We start from the raw sequence: 17,360 nt of genomic DNA, 5'->3' as shown, positions 1-17,360 counted from the left end.
CTCACTTCCCTTCTGCACCTGCAGCCAGGTCACACCTCCCCTCCCACACCTCCTCCCCATGGCCTCGGCCTTGCCTGCTTGCTGCTCCTCTGAGGGACTCAGCGCAGGCACTGTGGTGTGGGTGCTGCCTGAGGGGATCTTCAGCATGGGATGGAGCCAGATGCAGTCTGCAATGGGGGTATTAACCCCACCTCCCTTCCCCTCAGGCTACTGGCATCTGGCTGCCACAGCCCCGGGTACACAAGCAGAGCCTATCAGTGCCCATGCCCCCCTGCAATGGGGTGATTAACTCCCCGCTTCCCCTCAGGCTACCAATAGCTGGCCATGCTCCTGCTCCTGCCACTGGAGCTGCAAAGAGGGTGGGAGGACTAGGGATGCCTGGCAAGTGCTTCTGCCCCCTTGCCAGGCAGACCCAGCTGTACTGTAGAACAGGATTTTGCACCCCCAATCCCTTCTCAGACTGCTGGAGCAGTGACAGTGCTCAAGCTGGCAGGGGGCAGGAGGCAACCCTGTTTGGCTGAAACAGATAGCCCAGCCCATGCAGAGCATGCAGAGCATGCTGGGATGCTGGGGAACTGTGATTTAACTTAAACCAGGAAGTGGTCTGGGACAGAAGTTCCATAAACCGGTTTGATCTCTATCAGTTAAGTCTGATACTACATTCAGCCACGTTAATCTCAAACTGGTTTTGGCCACTTTGAAACTGGTTTATGTGCACTGAACTTCTGTTCTGTTATAAGTTTAAACCAGCTTCTGATCACTTCCAATAGGTTTATGTGTAACTTCTGTCCCTAGCCTATACAACCAGCAGTACAGACTTCTTAGTTTAGGGCCCCCTTTCCTGCCATTTGTTATTTATTTGCCATAAAATCCTATCAAAGCCAAGTCTTAAGGTCTTCAGGACATGATACATGACATTTCTTAGTGTTCTATGGTTTCCGATCTTTGATTTTGAAGAAGACATATCTACCTTCTGTATTAATTTGCATAACTCCCAGAGGACATACATATTGGAATGCAATGCAGCTATGTTAACATTTTCCAGTTCATTAAATTCAAAAAGTTTCTGTTGGATATTTGCAGCGAGATCAAGTTCCAGCTGCTCCTTCAGAAGCTATTCGCAGGTTTTATATAGTATACCTCTCGGTGGACACAAAAATAAACTGCTTCTGCAATGATTCCAGATGCTGAAGAGCACACCTTACATCATTCAGACTGAATAGAATAGAATCAGATTGCTTTTCAAATCTATATAAATAATACTTAGCACCTTCATCTTGATCCATCTGGGTCTGTAACGGGCCAAACCAGAACTGCTGTGCAGTTTCAGTTTTTTCATCTTCTATTCCTAAGACCGTGAAACCTTTCAAGAGGATAATCTCTGTGGATTCTGGTACCACTAGAGTCAGTATAATAGTTAGTATTGCAATGTTAAACTGCATAAAACTTCTATTGGAAGCTCCACCATGACAGGCAGGTTATTAGCCACTTTGTGAGCTCTAGCAATGAGTCTGTTGCTTAGTGAGAGACACCTTAGCCCAGGGCCTGTAGCCCCAGAAGCTCAGCTTTTCCTGGGTCTCCCTAGCTTAGGCACATCCACATGTTCATTAATGTGTGGTAGTTATTGCACATTTAACTCAGTACTTACTTAATGAAGTATTAACTAAATGCGCAGTAACTCACGTTACTGCACAGGAGAGCCAGTACACAGTTTTTTTGTGACTCTTAATGTGCAGTAGCCTAATAACACTTCACAGTAGTGTATCAGCACAGTTTTTGACTGGCTTGCTAATGTGCAGTGTTATTAGGTTACTACACAGTCAGCATCTTGTGTAGTTGCACCCTCTATCCATGAGCTCCCCAGCCTACCTACTACCTCTACAGGAACTATGCAAAATGGTATGCAAATGTAGCTATCAATTTATGCTTTTTTCTAAGGTATGTTAGCTATCTTGGCCCATAAGTATTTGGGATACCTACAAACGTGGTGTCTCTTTTAATCAATGACATTATTTACAGCAGAAAGAAAGCAGCAGGAAAACAATCTTAGTGTTGTTCAACACTAACATAGTGGATCCCAGAGCACTACAAGCTCCCTGCATGAGTAAACCTGTGTTCCTCATCTTGGATCAGCTCATAAGTCACTAATGCCCAAATCTGGCAAGTAAAGAAATACCTTGTTAACTTGACTACAGCAAGCCTTTTACAGCAAGGGTTTTGTTATTCATTAATACTGATTGATTGATTAGTAATGTTGATATAAAACCCGTGGCTTGGAAGAGGTTTAAACATGCAAGAGATTTCCTGAATTAACTCAACATTGCACATTTTTCAAGTTTCTCTACTTATCTTTTCCAAGTTTATCTGTGGAATTTCTCGCTCCCACTTGAAGAATGAGACTAGAGTAGATTCCCTCTCAGCATGATTAACAAAGAATGGCAATGACTGGTATTGACTCTTTCCCTTCACCTGACCTTAAGCTGGCCATTGGCTTAAGTGGTTGGAGAGCTCTTTAAAAAGAAAGGTTTCTATATGGCAATAATTTCCCCAAATCGCATAGCCTTACCATGAACTTATGCACTTGTGATTTTGGGGATGTTTACTAAATATCACTGATGTTATTTTCCTTTGTGCAGATTGACTGTAACCTAATTTTATTCATTTGCAGAGGTGTAGTGAGTTCAATGACCACCCCAGGTAACAGTGGGGCAGGCCAACTATTGTGGATCAGGAGAGTTGGGGTTAGGGGAAGGGAACTCTTACCTGGCTAGGCTCTCTGAATACTGAAGGCAGATGTTGTTGCAGCACTGGTGCAACAGCAGCATCCCCATGGTACAAGCTCTCTGGGAGCTGCCCTGGTGCCCCATTCACTCCCCACCATCCCAAATACATACATGTTGGGTACAGGGCTGTGCCTACTTTGGCAAAGGTTCCCAAGGGGAGAGGCACCATTCCACTCACCCCACTTGCCCCCCCAGATACACTGCTGGGTGCAGGGTTGTGCTGCCCAGCTTCTATGGCCAGACAACACAGAGCTGCCCCTGCAATAGCAAAGACTTCTGGGGTGATTCTGGCACCCCTTCATAGTCAGTGCCCTGGGCTAGCGCCCTGTTTACTTCCCCTAGTTCTGCTAGTTCATTAGAACCATAGTATTATGCCTTGAAAAAGTAAATTAGCAATTCCATTCCCCTCCTCATTCTCAACTCTTATAACTTCTGGGCAGCAGTAAAAGAAAGAACTATCTGTAGGAAGAGACGACTTGGTACAACAGGGTTTTCTTCCACCCGGTACCACACATTAGGTAGTATCCACTTCACCAGTGAAAACTTCTGTCTCCTCTGCTGTTTTCAGCAAAGCGTTCTTTTGCATTGGCAGAGAAAAGAATTCGGAAAGGAACAAGCAGAGATGAACATATGTGTGTGGGAATGTGTATGTGTGTGCATGCATGCACACGCACCAACCAAAGCTGAAACAAACATGCCATTGTTCATTATACAGTGTACCAGCCTGTTAAATGATATCCTGATACTATCACATGTTACTATATGCTAATGAGTACTTTTATGGGGAAGCTTTGGCATGAATAAAACCTCTATTTTTAGAGCATGGACTTCTCTGGCATTTAAACCACTTTTCTGCTTCCAACCTCAGACACTCTGAACCTGCAGCTGAGAGCAGATCCCTGCAATTTACTAAACTGGGTCTTTTAAAAGGCTTTCTTAAATATACTCTTTCTCAAACTATTTTTTTTCTACAGCAAGCCTTGTCTGGTCTGAGAGAGAGGAGCTGGTTGTGGGCAGGGCAGATGAGCTTAAAAAAGAACACAGATAGTTTGAGTAGCAAGGGGAGCTACAAACTAAGAGTAGAGTTGTCTTCAAGTCTTTTCTTATCTACTCTTAAATTAAGTTCAGATATAGCAGAACTATTTTTGCCTGTTTTACTTTTTTCTCCTGAACGTACTATGGTATAATACACAATGGCAATGTCAGTGAAAAAAGAGCATTGCTGCCATTAGCAAGATGTCTGTATTATTAACCACTTCAAGGACAACACTTGGTATGATACTACAGTGTCTAGATAAAACCTTCATTGCGGATGGCCATTATTCAGAGTTTAAAAGTATACTGAAGAAATGAATTAACTTGAGCCAGATCTTTCCTTACCAATCACAGTATAGCACTTAGGAAAACAAAATTTTAACAGGAAGAGAGTAGGCAAGCTATTCGATAATGGAAAACATGTATGCCAGTTTAGCCATTTCAGGACAACAACAGTGATGTTAATGGTGAGATTTCTGCTTAAATCTCTGTAACTAAAAGGAGGCAAACATGTGAGTCTTGGTAAAAAAACATGCATAAAGACACAGGTGACTGAAAAATAAAGAATGGCCTGTTCTTTTACATTTAGAAAACACACTCTTGTGAAAATAATATACATACAGACTGTAGCTAGACCAGGCCCTGAGAGAAGCCAAACGAATCCTGACCCACTCTGGCATCTCAGGATATCCTCAACTGCTTTCCTGCCATGTCTCGATGTAATCTTTATATTACTTTGGAAGGCTGCCCCCAGAGTCCTGGAGGGAGCCTAATAGTACTGCAATGAACCTAGTTTAACTCACTTAGCCAGAAACCCCTTGCCATGCCTGTGCTAATGGACCCCAAGTCTGCTAAGTAAAAACCACCTGGTACCTTGTTGACACTAACTGTGAACTACTGGCATTGCTCAGGCCCTACTGTCCTTGCATGTGCTCTGTTAGCACTACTCACGGCCCTACTGGACCTGAGTGTAGCCTACAGCCTCAACCACAGTCACATCCATGGTACTCCTTACAGCTGACTTCAGCCATGCTTTGATTACCTGGGCCACTGGTCCTGTCCAAGCTTCAGCTTACTGGGCGCTCCTACCTTTATGGGGTTCAGCCCACCCAGGTCCCTAGCCCATTCAAGGCTGCTCCCACCTGTGAAATTCCCTGGTCACCTGTTTGCTTCAGCTAGTACCTACTCACTGGGCTCCACCTCTATCTTGTCATCAGCCATCAGACCCCCTAGTCCTCTCAGGGCTCTCCCTTGGCTTCCATTCCAATACATTGCTGGGACCCTTCTGTAACTGCCTCCTCCCCTTTATGCCACCCCAATGTGATGCCGCAGATGGCAAAGCAAATAAAACTCTGGCTTGCATCTACCGATGCATCTCAAGCAAGACCCAAGAAGTCATCCTCCTGCTTTACTTGGCCTTGGTGAGGCTGCAGCTGGAGTACGGCATCCAGTTCTGGGCTGCACAATTTAGAAAGAAAGTGGGAAGCTTGAAAGAGTCCAGAGGAGAGCCACGTGCATGATTAGAGGTCATGAGAACAGGCTGTATGAGAAGAGGCTGAGAGGTATACGAGTCTTCAGCTTGGAGAAGAGAAGGCTCATTGGTGGCAGCCTACAAGTGTATAAGGGGTGTACATCAGGATCTGGGAGAACATCTGTTCACCAGGGCACCTTGGTGACAAGGAAGACAAGGTCTAACAGTCACAAACTGCTGGAAGACCATTTTAGATTGGACACAAGGAAAAATTTCTTTACCATCTGTGTCTCCAGAGTTTGGAATAGACTCCCCCGCAGAAGTGGTCCAAGCACCTACTCTGGATACTTTTAAGAAATGCTTGGATGCTTACCTTGCTGGGGTCATATGACCCCAGCTGACTTCCCACTTTTTGGGCAGGAGGCTGGACCTGGTGATCTTGCAAGATCCCTTCTAGCCCTAAAATTTATGAAATCTATGAAACCTTGCAGTGAAACCAAAACAAAATATAAACCAACTAGTCTCTAACACAACCCTTAAACCCCTACCCTTGGGTCTCTCTGCAGAACCCTCATCCCCACTCTGGCTCCCTTGCAGTCTTCAGGGTATCTTTCCAGGCCAACAGCTTCCTTTCTCTAACAGTTTGGGCTTACAGGAACTCCTCTCTTCAGATGTCTGGGCCAGACTGAGTTCTGATTATCTATCCCTGGGCTTTAAACCTCTTCCAGTCACCTGCTTCTGGTCCTCAGAAACTAGCATAGTTGTTTCTACTCCATAGATGGACAAGCTCACCTCCTCTGCTGTTGTCTGTTCTATAGGCTCCACTTTACTGCTCTGCTGGGGTTTTGCCTGAAGCCTGTTGTAGGGCAGCTTGCTCCCAAGTAGTTATCCATAACCTTGTAGCTCCAGTCTTCAGACTCCTTTAGCTGATTACTTTCTAGCAGCTGCTCTACTTCCTACTGCCCTTGGTTCCTAATTCAGCTGCCTACAATAAATTGCAGCCCCATACTGCTATCCTTTCACTCTAATAGTAACAGGTACTCTTGTTTTCTATAAGACAGAAGTGAGGGTACCTGTGCTGCTATATTTAAGCACAGGAAAGATAAATGGAAGAAGAGATTAAATGAAGGAGTTCCTCGAATTCATTGTGTTCCTCCAGTCCTCACTTACTTGCTATTGATTTTGTTTATAGAAAATTGTTTTAATGTTTTAATGTAGCGTTTTTAAAACTCAAGATACCCCAAAGCAGAAATAAATTAATAACCATGCAGGAAAATTAAAAATAAGTCAGTATATGCTCAACCTTAGTTCATACATACAGCCTCAAAAAGTAGAGCCTTGTTGGACCTTCTTGACTTCAGCAGGGTTTGGTGAACTGAAGTGGTAAAGAGGATACAGGCTAAGACACAAGGTTTATCATTTTTCACGAAGAACTCTCTATATAAAGGGAACTCCATTTTCAAGAATAAACAAGTAAATGAGATTTCCACGTCTAGTATGCCAATGTCTATTTCACATGTGAAGTGAGCTTCCAATTGTGGGATTTGGTTGTCTTGATCAAGTACCCATGTTTTAAAATTGTGGGAGAGGTGAAGAGTCACAACTTAAGTTAGAGGTCAGAATTTCACCTGCAGCAGAATTCACATAATAGTAAAATAAACACTGATCTCTATTTTTCTGTTGTTATTGTTCTGATCTACTTAGCATTTTGATCTTGATGTCACATATGAAATTACAACAGGGAAATGACTGACTTTACTTTGGAGAAAAATTACTACACCTAGGTCTCTCAAATGGAGCTTACTAGAACTGTATTTAATACTCATAGAGGAGGACTGAAATCAGCATTGTATATTTAGATAATACTAGTAGCTACAGTGCAGATATTCTTCACTTTGTTTAACCATGTGCCTCGGCTTTGATCTGGAAGAGCCATCCCTTCCCTCACACAATTTGAATGCTAGGCTGTGGACACATGAATGTTTACTACAAAATAAAAAGTAAAGCAGACACATGTACATAGCTGTACTACGCAGGAAAGCACTTCAATCCAAGGTCAAGTTACTCATAAAAAAGTGTGGTAACTTTATTTTGTGGAACATATCACTTCCCTAAGTAGACTGCCAGTGAGGACACCAATAATGATAGGGTGTATAATACGAATACCTTGCATAGGATTGAGACCAGCAACTCATTTCACAGAGGCTACTGAACAGGTGTCAGAACCCATGGACTATTTATTACTGTATGACTAGCTTCAGTCAAATCAGTGACGAAAGGGTGCAAGATTCCCTGGTATACTATTACCATTATTTATATAAATTTTCACAAACCTGGTACATATTTAATAGATGTTAAGAATGAATCTATTACCCATGTTTTCACCCATCTATTCTCCCCTATAGATAACTGTAGTTTTCATCTGATGTGTATACATTTATCCTAGCAATTAGTGTTATGAAGACTTTGCTGTAATTGTCAGCTGAATTAGATTTTTATGTTATCACCCAAGAGTAGCCTATACAGTTGCCATGGAAATTAAGTGAAAATTTCATCTTTTTTGCCAGAAGACTATCTACGGTTTTGAAAAGGTGGAGTGCAGATGGTGTGGGACACCTCACTGCAGCAGGAGAGTTAACCTCTGTAAGCAGTGGAAAGAGTGCACTATGCATGCACTACACCAGGGCCTGGCAACCTTTTACATAAGGTAGACCACTGCTTGCAACCCAACTGCCAAGACCGTAGATTTTTTATTGCCAACTGAATTGTGCTGGCTCTGTGTAGAGCAGGGGCAGGCAGGCAATTATTTTGGGCAGACGGCCACTTACTCAGTTTTGGCAGGCTGTCGAGGGCTGCCTGGGTAGCCCTACCCCTTGACAGGTACCCCACCCCTTGACAGGTGCCCCGCCCCCTGGTCACCGTCTTGGGATCAATGTCCCAGGGCCAGCACTGGTGGGGCCGAGAGCGGGGCACAGGCCGGCAAGGGTCTGTGGAGCTGGGCTGGTCTGCACCAGCAGGGAGTGCGGAGCTGGCTCGGCTCCATAGAACTCCTGCCGGCTGGGACCCCGCGCTCCTACCACCCTGCTCTGGGCCCCACCGGGATTGGCCCTGGGACACTGGTGTGGGTCCTGTGCTCCTGCTGGCTCCCCAGCCACTCATTCCCAGTGCCCCCCAGCCCCGCAGTATAGGTGGGGGACAGTGCTGAGCCCCTACCCCCTGCTCGCCAGCATGGAAGCTGGTGCTGAGCATGGGGAAAAGTAGCCTCTCACTTGCCGCATGGCTGGCGCTCCCTGCTGCAGGCGCTCGCAGCCCACGCAGGGGTGACTGGAGCAGGCACAGGCAGCCTCATGCAGGCTGCAGGTGGCTGCAGCGTGGGGCGCTGGCCATGGGGCAGGTGAGGGGCCACTTTTCCCTGTGCTCAGCACCAGCTTGTAACGCCCCCCCCACTGCCAGCCTGGCAGTGGGGCCGGGTTACAAGCTGGTGCTGAGCACAGGGTGGGAGGGAGAAAGCAGCCCCTTCCTACCCCATGCCTGGCGCCCCACGCTGCAGCTGCTCATGGCTGGCCTGGGGCTGCCTGTACATGCTCCGGACAGCTCCACATGAGCTGCGAGCACCTGCAGCAGGGAGCGCCCGCCATGGGGCGGGCGAGGGGTCACTTTTCTCTGTGCAGGGAAGGAGCCCAGGGAAAAGCTGAGCGTGGGGAGAAAGTGGCCCCTCCCCCACCCGGTACCCCATGCTGCAGGAGCTTGCAGCCTGTGTGGGGCTGTCTGGAGCAGGCACAAGCAGCCCCACATGGGCTGCAAGCAGCTGCAGTGTGGGCCACTGGGCATGGATGGGAAGGGCCACTTCCCCCACTCCTTCCCTGCCCGGGGTTCCCCCCACACACTTATCTGAGCTTCCCATGCCAGGGAAACCATGTGCTCCCAGCCTAGAAACCGGGGCTGGGGCTTCCAGCTGGGGGGGCAGGGCCAGGTGGGCCCCACTGTTGTGGGAGCCTATCAGACTTCCCCTGGGCCCTACTGCCCTTGGTTCCTGTAATTTTTGACAGGAACCAAGGGCAGAGAAATATTAATTTTCTACTTTTTTTTAGGAGCCCCACGGGCTGAATAGAGTTGCCTCGTGGGCTGAATCTGGCCCGTGGGCCATATTTTGCCCACCCCTGGTGTAGAGGCCCGCTCTCTCATCCCCCTAATGCAGCCTCTGCTGAAAACACGCTTCCAAAAACTGTGGTGAGGAACAATTTGGAGCAGTTAATCTGGCAGGAATAGAAAGCAGGGGCTGCATTAGGGGAGGCAAGAGAGCAGTACTTCTCACAAAACCAGGATAGCTGGAGTAGCAGTGCGGGATTGGCACATTATTAGTAAAACATGGAACACGGTGGACAGGACGGACAGCAGCAGGGGACTGGCATGCAGTTACTAAAAGGCCAGATTAGACTTTCATGGGCTGGATCCAGTTTCTTCACGGGCCATATTCAACACACAGAACCTAAGCTGCAACCTCCTTCATTACACACTTGAAGCAGGGGGGTGACCCCACCTCCCGCATCCCCCCCTTGTCTTTATTACACACTTGAAAGATAAAAGAAAGGAACGTGATCATATCAATACCTTCTGAATGGAAGACAGATACATTGACATGGGACATGGGACAAATCCTACTGCCCTCACTCAGGGTAAACACACATTAACATGGGAACTTGGTAGGTTTATGGTTAGTCCTCTGCTGACTGTTCTCCAGATTCATTTCCTTTTAAAAACCTTTGAGTCTGGTTTTTCTCCAATATTACCACACCACAAGCAGCAGATTTTCTGCAGCACCAATACTAAGAACCTCAAAACAAATGACCCATCTGCTGAGCTACATGGGTTGCATCTACAAAGGACTCTTTTTAAGGGTTCCATCAAGGAGCTCCACTCACGGTAGGACTAGTATAGACGGGCTGCCAGCCTAGCTATGACATAATACTAATGATGGTAATTGATGTTACCAGCTAACATACATACTTACAGTTGCATTTCTTCTGTACAAATCTAAGTTTGCATGCTGTTCTGTAGGTAGATAAACGAATGCGATCCAGATCTTGAGCCCCTAGTGGAAGAGAATTATACATATGGCATAACACTGGCACAGAGTGAATCTCTACAATAAAATGAACCATGTTTATACCTCTTCCTTATTGACGATATATACACTAAACAAAGAAGATAGTAGAATTAATGAGCATTTTCAAAGCTGTTTAGTTTGTTTTGGAGTTGTTGGGTCCAGATTCACAGTGCTAAGTCTTTTATGAAGGAAAACATTGAATATTCAGTCCACTGTGTATCACTTTGGACAACAGTCTAGTCCAGCTGCAGACTAAAAGGCAAACTGGCCTGACTCCAACACCAGGGAAAATCTCCATCTAATTTTAATATTTAAAAATGAACAAAAAATAAATAAATATTCAGAACTAACCTGTATGTTCAGAATGAGGTACTTCCAGAAGACCAAATTAGAAAACAAATTACAACTGCTGAACTAAAAATGTCTAGATGACAAACTTCAGATCAGACGCACACACAGGCCCCCCTCTACACAATCATACAATTAACTGGTTAATTGTCCAAATATCTTGAGACCAGCTACACACACAAAATTACTTATCATGCCATAGAAAGCTCCAACCAGCTCCAAGTTAGACCTCAAAAATGTGTGCTAACTTTATAGCTGGTTGCTAGTGAGCTTTGATTTGCACGTGTAGCAGGGTTTCCCCTGTGGCTGGGAACTAGGGCTGTGCGAAACAGCATTGTTTTGTTTTGACTTCTGTTTTGCTGTTTTGAAGGGACAGTGTTTCATTTTGTCGTTTTGTTTTGTTTTGAAGCACTGTCTCGTTTCATTTCATTGAAACTGTTTTGCTGTTTTGACGTTTCGCTCATAGGCTATAACGGGGGATCACGAAAATGCCTATAACTTTGTCATTTCTTGCCTGATTCAGATGAAAATTGTAGGGATGGTAGTCCCTTCTGAGGGTCAGAAGCCTGCCAAGTTTCAAGGAGACAGGGGTTTCTGGGAAACTGCACCTCAAGGTGCTGACAAGCAAAACTTGTGTCACTTGCCAGTAGCGGCAGCCTCCTGTCATCCCACGTGCAGATCTGGGAGCCTGCACTCCTGGAAGGGATATGAGGCTGTGCTGGACTCCTCCTGGGGGTGCAGGCCCCCGGATCTGCACTCAGGATGACAGGAGGCTGCTGCCTGGGACTGGTACTGGGTGCAGCCTGCATCCAGCACTGGGAAGACTGGTGCTGCCACTGGCCCCAGGCAGCAGTGGCAGCCTCCTGTCATCCTGCGCACAGATCTGGGGGCCTGCACCCCCGGGAGCAGTCCAGCAGCACTGGGAGGGTAGGTTGAGCTCCATGGGGCTGGCAGAGCTGCTTGGAGCACAGTCCTGGCTCTCCCAACCTCCCTAAGCCAGGCTGCACTCTGAGCGGCTCTGCCAGCCCCATGGAGCTCAGCCTGGGACACTGCCCACTATGATGTTTTGTTTAACTTTTTCTTCGACTGGCTAAACTGTATTCATTACTGTGATTATTCTTTTCTCTTTGTTTTGCAGTTCAAGTCTGTGTACTGTAAATCTTCTACACTATTTTGCAACTTACAGCATTAGGTACATACCTTACAAATGAGGCAAGCAGAAAACCTCTTTGACTTTGTATTGATTTAAGACCATATATAGCATTTAAAATAAAGTTTTAGTATTATTTCATAATGTCATTTAGTTATGTGATCGTTATGCAGTTACTTTATATTGCTCACTGTAAGTCTCCAGTTAAATGGCAAATATTACTCATCCTCACTTCAGTCCCTGTCAAATACTTATTCAATGTGACTGAGAACTGGGTCATCAAAGTTGAAGCATTTCTTCATTTCAAGGCAAGCGGTCATAAGAAAGCACTGACAGTGAACCCAAAAGTCAGTTAAAACTCCCTGAGAGTGACTTGGGTTTTTTATATGACGCATCAATTAACTGCATAAAAATTATCATACATTTTGAACACTTTTAGCATTATCTATTGTACATTGTACAAGTGTTGAAATTATCATACAAATACAATAATTATCATACACCTGGCAATGCTGCTCTTAGCCCCAGCAGCCTCTGGGTACTGGCAGCTGCAGCCTCTGGGTGCTGGCAGCATACCTCCCAGTGCCAGGACTGAGCTGGGTCCCAGCAACCACAGGGCATGGCTGTAATCCCCCAGCCCTGGAGGTGTGTGGAGCCCCTAGGGCTGGGAGTTCACAGCAGCTGCGTCTCCCAGGCTCCCCCTGCACTGGTAGTAAGATGCGATTGGATCTAATGTGCAATCCCACAATCACACCTCCTGCTATGCATGTATGACATGGCAGGAGGTGCAATTATGTGGATCATGCATTAGATCTTATTGTGCCTTTGTCTGCATGTGTAGAAGGGCTCTCATGCACACACTGCCAAGAATGAGCTAAGGTCCACTCAGTGCAGTGGGAGGCTGAAGCACTTAGATCCCTGATGCATATACAGATTGGCCCTGGCTGCTATAATTTTCAACTCTGGTAGAGTTCCCAAAGCAAATGTCTGCATGATGAGCATAGGTAGAAACAGCAGAGCTCTGCTGCTGCCTTTGCCTGCCCATGACATTTCATCTATGCCAGGGCTCGGAAGAGACATTACTCAGAAGCCAGGTATGTTGATCTTACTTCATCTGATAGCTTCACCCATGCCACCAAAACACCAACAAATGAGGGAGAGAATCTGGTCTGGATCCTTAACTACCATGTTGCCATTCATTATTTATAATGCATTTTAAATAGCTCAAAGGCAGATGAATAGATTTTGCTTATTCCATAATACAGGGGTATCAAACTTATGATCCACAAAGCCCCATAATCCAGCCCCTGTGGCTGTCCATTGACCCATACACTGCACCAGACTGGCCCTGTGGCATATGCAGCACTAGCTGGGCCTGGTATGAGGCTGTGTTGCCTGCAGCGCTCGCTGGTGTGCGGTCCTGGGCTGCACCACCCAGGGAGGGTGCATGCACAGGACCAGAATTCTCAAATATCTGTCTTTTTCAATTCAATTTCACCTACATAACATCAGACTGTAAACGGAATAGAGTACAATGAAATATGGTCCAGTCCTGTATTTTAACCTCATTTTCCAAATCCTTTCTTTGAGAAGTCTCTAGACAGTAATAGGGTCATGTGATTTGCAGTTGTATGTATGGATATGTGTTAGCATTATTCTCCCATTCTTTGTTGGGCAATCTGGCACTTGTTGGACCTAAACAAAACACTTCAAACTTTTGTGGATCTGAGACAAGAAGAATGAGATTTTGATTTCTTCCCAGCCTCTGCTCCATTCCTGACTAGGTTCGTCCACACCATCTTCCCAGGGTTCTCTGCTAGTTCCCTTTGCCAGTTGGCTGTCTTAATACCATCTGTTACTGGCAGAAGTTACCCTCAACTAAGCATCAGGCTCTGAAAGTTTTTTATATTGCTCAAGACATGCTTTGCTGTTAAATTACTAGGTTTTTCTTTTCTCTGTTAGGATCTTACTGACAGCATTTGGAAAAACTTAGCTATATTTTTTGTAACACTAAGTCTTCTTTTTATTAATCAGAATCACTATGTACTCTTTTTTCCATACACAGCAGGAAGAGCCTGTAGCTTTTAGTATCTGCTTCTGTCACTTTAGCTCCTTTACAAGATATAAAGAAGTTAAAGGATTTTACCCAATATGCATTTTGTAGGGAGTGGTATTAAGTGGTGCTGAGGGAACATATATTTAAAAAATATTGCCATTTCTGCTGTTAGGACACGCTGTGATTTTTATTATTTTGGGGAAAGACTTTCTGGACAAATGGAGTAGAAAATGCAAGAAATTTATTGGCTTTGCTTCTGTTTCATATATAATTAGTTTTCTCATTCTTCAAATTCCACACAGTCTGAAATTTGGTTTCCAAATAAAGACCTTGCTTCTACAGAGGTTGTGCAAAAACAAATAGTAAGGAGCACGTGTGTGCACTTGTGAATAAGGCAAATCAAATATCAAGTTTCTAAGTTATCTAAATCAAGGGTGTCAAACTCATTTGGCCCCACAGGCCAGGTGAGTGGACTGGGACCAGTCCAGTCACTGGATCAGTGCATCCAGTGTATGCAGCACCTGCCCGGGCAGGTCCAGGACACTGGCCTGAGTGAGCACTGGCAGGTAGCACAGCCTGGGAGGCTGGCCTGGATAAGTGCCATGGACAGCACAGGATGCTGACCCCAGTGAGGGCTCTGGGTGGCATGGGGCTAATTGTGTGCAGCATGTGGGTCAATGGGGCAGCACCACAAGGCCAGACCATGGGGTTCCACAGGCTATATCTGGTCCATGAACCATATGTTTGATACCCCTGCCCGAACTGCTGACAAAAATAGCTTCACCTGCCTTTGTTCAGCTCAGGGCTGCATTTTGTTCTTTTCAGGTATTCTCATCACAGGCAATACTGCTGTCAATTTGAAAATAAAACAATGCAATGAACTGCAAGCCTTGTCTGGTGTTTTCAGACTTTGCCACAGTAATCTTTTTCTCCTGGATAATGTACATCAGCACCCACAATGGAAACAAGTTTTCCTGTCCATATTTGGTGCTACTTCCACCAGTTAACTCCCCTGTGAATATATGTAAATATGTAAGATAAATCTATTAGTATTTCATTTATTTTGACTATGCCTTTTTGCCTTTTGAGAGACAACATCAGGCTGTGCCTTCTGAATTTTGACCTTAGCACTCCATGTAAGATAATATTAGACAGGACACTAATTCATAGAAGATTATAATTGGCATCTGGAAGAAGAAAAAAAATCAATTAGTTCACTAAATGGAGAGATGCTTCAGATTCTGCCTATCATTTTAAATATGAATGCCACAAACCGATCTATGCCTTGTTCAGGAAAAACTCTCTATTTGGAGATCACACTCTTTTGAAATTAAAGAGATTTATTTATATGTTTAAGTGCTTTGTTGAATTGGGAACTTATTTACCTAAAATAGATTTATTTTCTGAATCCTTCAATATTTTCCTTTTTATTCAGTACTTTTAATGCACATTTTCTTCCCTTTCTTACTTTTGTGTGTGTGTTAGGGGGAAGCAAATTATATGAACTCTTATGTATATAATATCATCTACACGCTATAAAATCCAGGGTCTATGACAGATTGCTTTCTTTATTCACGCGTTACATTTGTGCTATTGTAGGCATTACATCTTTTTATTAATTACCTCTGAATAGCTATCCTTCTGCTATTTTGATTTCATAGTAGAAAAATGAATTTTGTAGAATGAGATATCAATTGCTTGGAATAGAAAGTTCACATGACATTTACCAATGTTAGATTATATCCAGTTCATTTTTTGCAGTGGAATATTTATACAAAGTACTCACGCATTTCTGCAAACAGCTGCCTTCTTTCTGCCATGGTATTTCCTCTTTTCCCACAATCTTCAATCATTCTAGAAGACAAAAATCATCAGAAAATAGTTTATATAATTCACAAGCTGAACATAGCCATACATCTCTTTGTAATAGTTCCCATAGAAACTTTAAGGTGAACTACTATGGCATGTGTCCACATCAGCTCTAAGACAGCTTTTCTGAGGCCCCTTTTGGTGGAAAGGCATTACAGCCTCTTCCATACACAAGACTTTGCTTTCTCCTGGCTCTCTTTCCACTCCCAAAAGCCATGTTCAGTTTTTCAGTGTTATGTGACTATTGATAACTAACACAAAATACAGTATATAATACTTTGCATACATTACCTCAAATAAGGGGATCTTATGAATAAATTACATAAAGATAGAATAAATAAAAAAGATGGAAGTCATTAGTATTTCTGAGTTTATAAAATGCCTCTCTAGCCACCTGTACTCTGATGCATATGATTATTATGATAGACAAGATGAACACCTTACAAAAATAAGACAATATAATTTAAAGATAATTTCAAAGAGAGCTTGAAGAAAGGAGGTGGCTTTTTAGACAGGCAAACTCAAACCATAGAAGAGTTTGAGTTTTATCCAAAAATGGAACAGATACAATCTTCATTAGCTGCTCAAAATAATCCTTCTAGCAAGCCAGCATCACCACACTATGGTCTGGATTTTACTTCAGATAAGTATTTTTAACCTAGACACCAATCTCAGATAGAGTCTATGAAATAAAACAGAATGCTCTATCTGCATGCCAGAGACACTGCAGCCCTACTGTTCATGGCCTCCTATAGCTTACATATTTAATGGGAAGGGGAACAGTAATGAACTCTGAAGCCTACCACACAATTTCTAAGGATAGAAAAACAATTTGCCATATCCCCCAGTGATTGCTCAGAAAAAAGAAGGCAGTCACTTATGACTCTCCAAGGCAGCTTTACTCAGTCTTCTCATGAAGTTTAGTGAAGTTAACTATTTATAAGAGGTGCTATATCAATGGTCCTTATCAGTTGCTATTGCTGGAAAAATTGTTGAATACATTTTTTCTAGAAAGATTTTTCAGTTATTGTCTGTTTTCTGATGCTACTGAGAAAAGTGCCAAAGGTTTCATCTGATGTGGATATTTTGTGATGTGAACATCTGCCCCACTAGGAACTCAAGAAAGACTTCTATGTCACTTCATACAGACTACTGAACTTAGGGCAAGTGGCACTATTGTTCTTACTATATCAGCCAGATTTGGTCTCATATCAGTACCCATATGATGAAAGTCTGTGTAATCCCCTTAAACATTACATGAGCTCCCCACTACCGGATATTTCTAATTGAGTTTTTAATAGCAGACACAAATGTTTGCAGTAAATTTTCATCTCTCTAGGTGTTGATGGGCTAATAACAACCTTTTAAAAGATTATATCTGTCAGTAGTCAGGGGTATTGAGGAAATAGTTTCTAGTGAATACATTTATTAGATAGATGCTTATGAATGTAGATGAATGTCTATTGTTTAAGAATTGTTCATGAACCACTTACATTTTTCTGAGATTTATTTTACAGAGTTATTCACTGAATCATTTCTAC

General features: G+C 43.9%; 1 protein-coding gene across 8 annotated transcripts in view; it reads right to left on the bottom strand.

Moving 5' to 3' along the window:
* The window catches only part of DTNA (dystrobrevin alpha), a 275,178-nt gene that overhangs the window by 124,556 nt on the left and 133,262 nt on the right, over positions 1-17,360 (bottom strand). For all 8 annotated transcript variants that reach the window (XM_019547677.1, XM_019547666.1, XM_019547688.1 and 5 more), the window contains exons 2-3: positions 15,737-15,804; positions 10,301-10,381 (exon numbers count right to left, since the gene is read on the bottom strand). In XM_019547677.1, coding sequence (XP_019403222.1) covers positions 10,301-10,381; positions 15,737-15,803 — 148 coding nt within the window. In that variant the 5' untranslated portion in view covers position 15,804. The remainder of the gene's footprint in view (positions 1-10,300; positions 10,382-15,736; positions 15,805-17,360) is intronic.

This window comes from Crocodylus porosus, unplaced genomic scaffold (genome assembly GCF_001723895.1).
Source record: "Crocodylus porosus isolate Cpor-Errol unplaced genomic scaffold, CroPor_comp1, whole genome shotgun sequence".
NCBI lineage: Eukaryota > Metazoa > Chordata > Crocodylia > Crocodylidae > Crocodylus > Crocodylus porosus.
The sequence above is the reverse complement of the archived record's forward strand: the minus strand, read 5'-3'. Positions and strand labels throughout refer to the sequence as shown.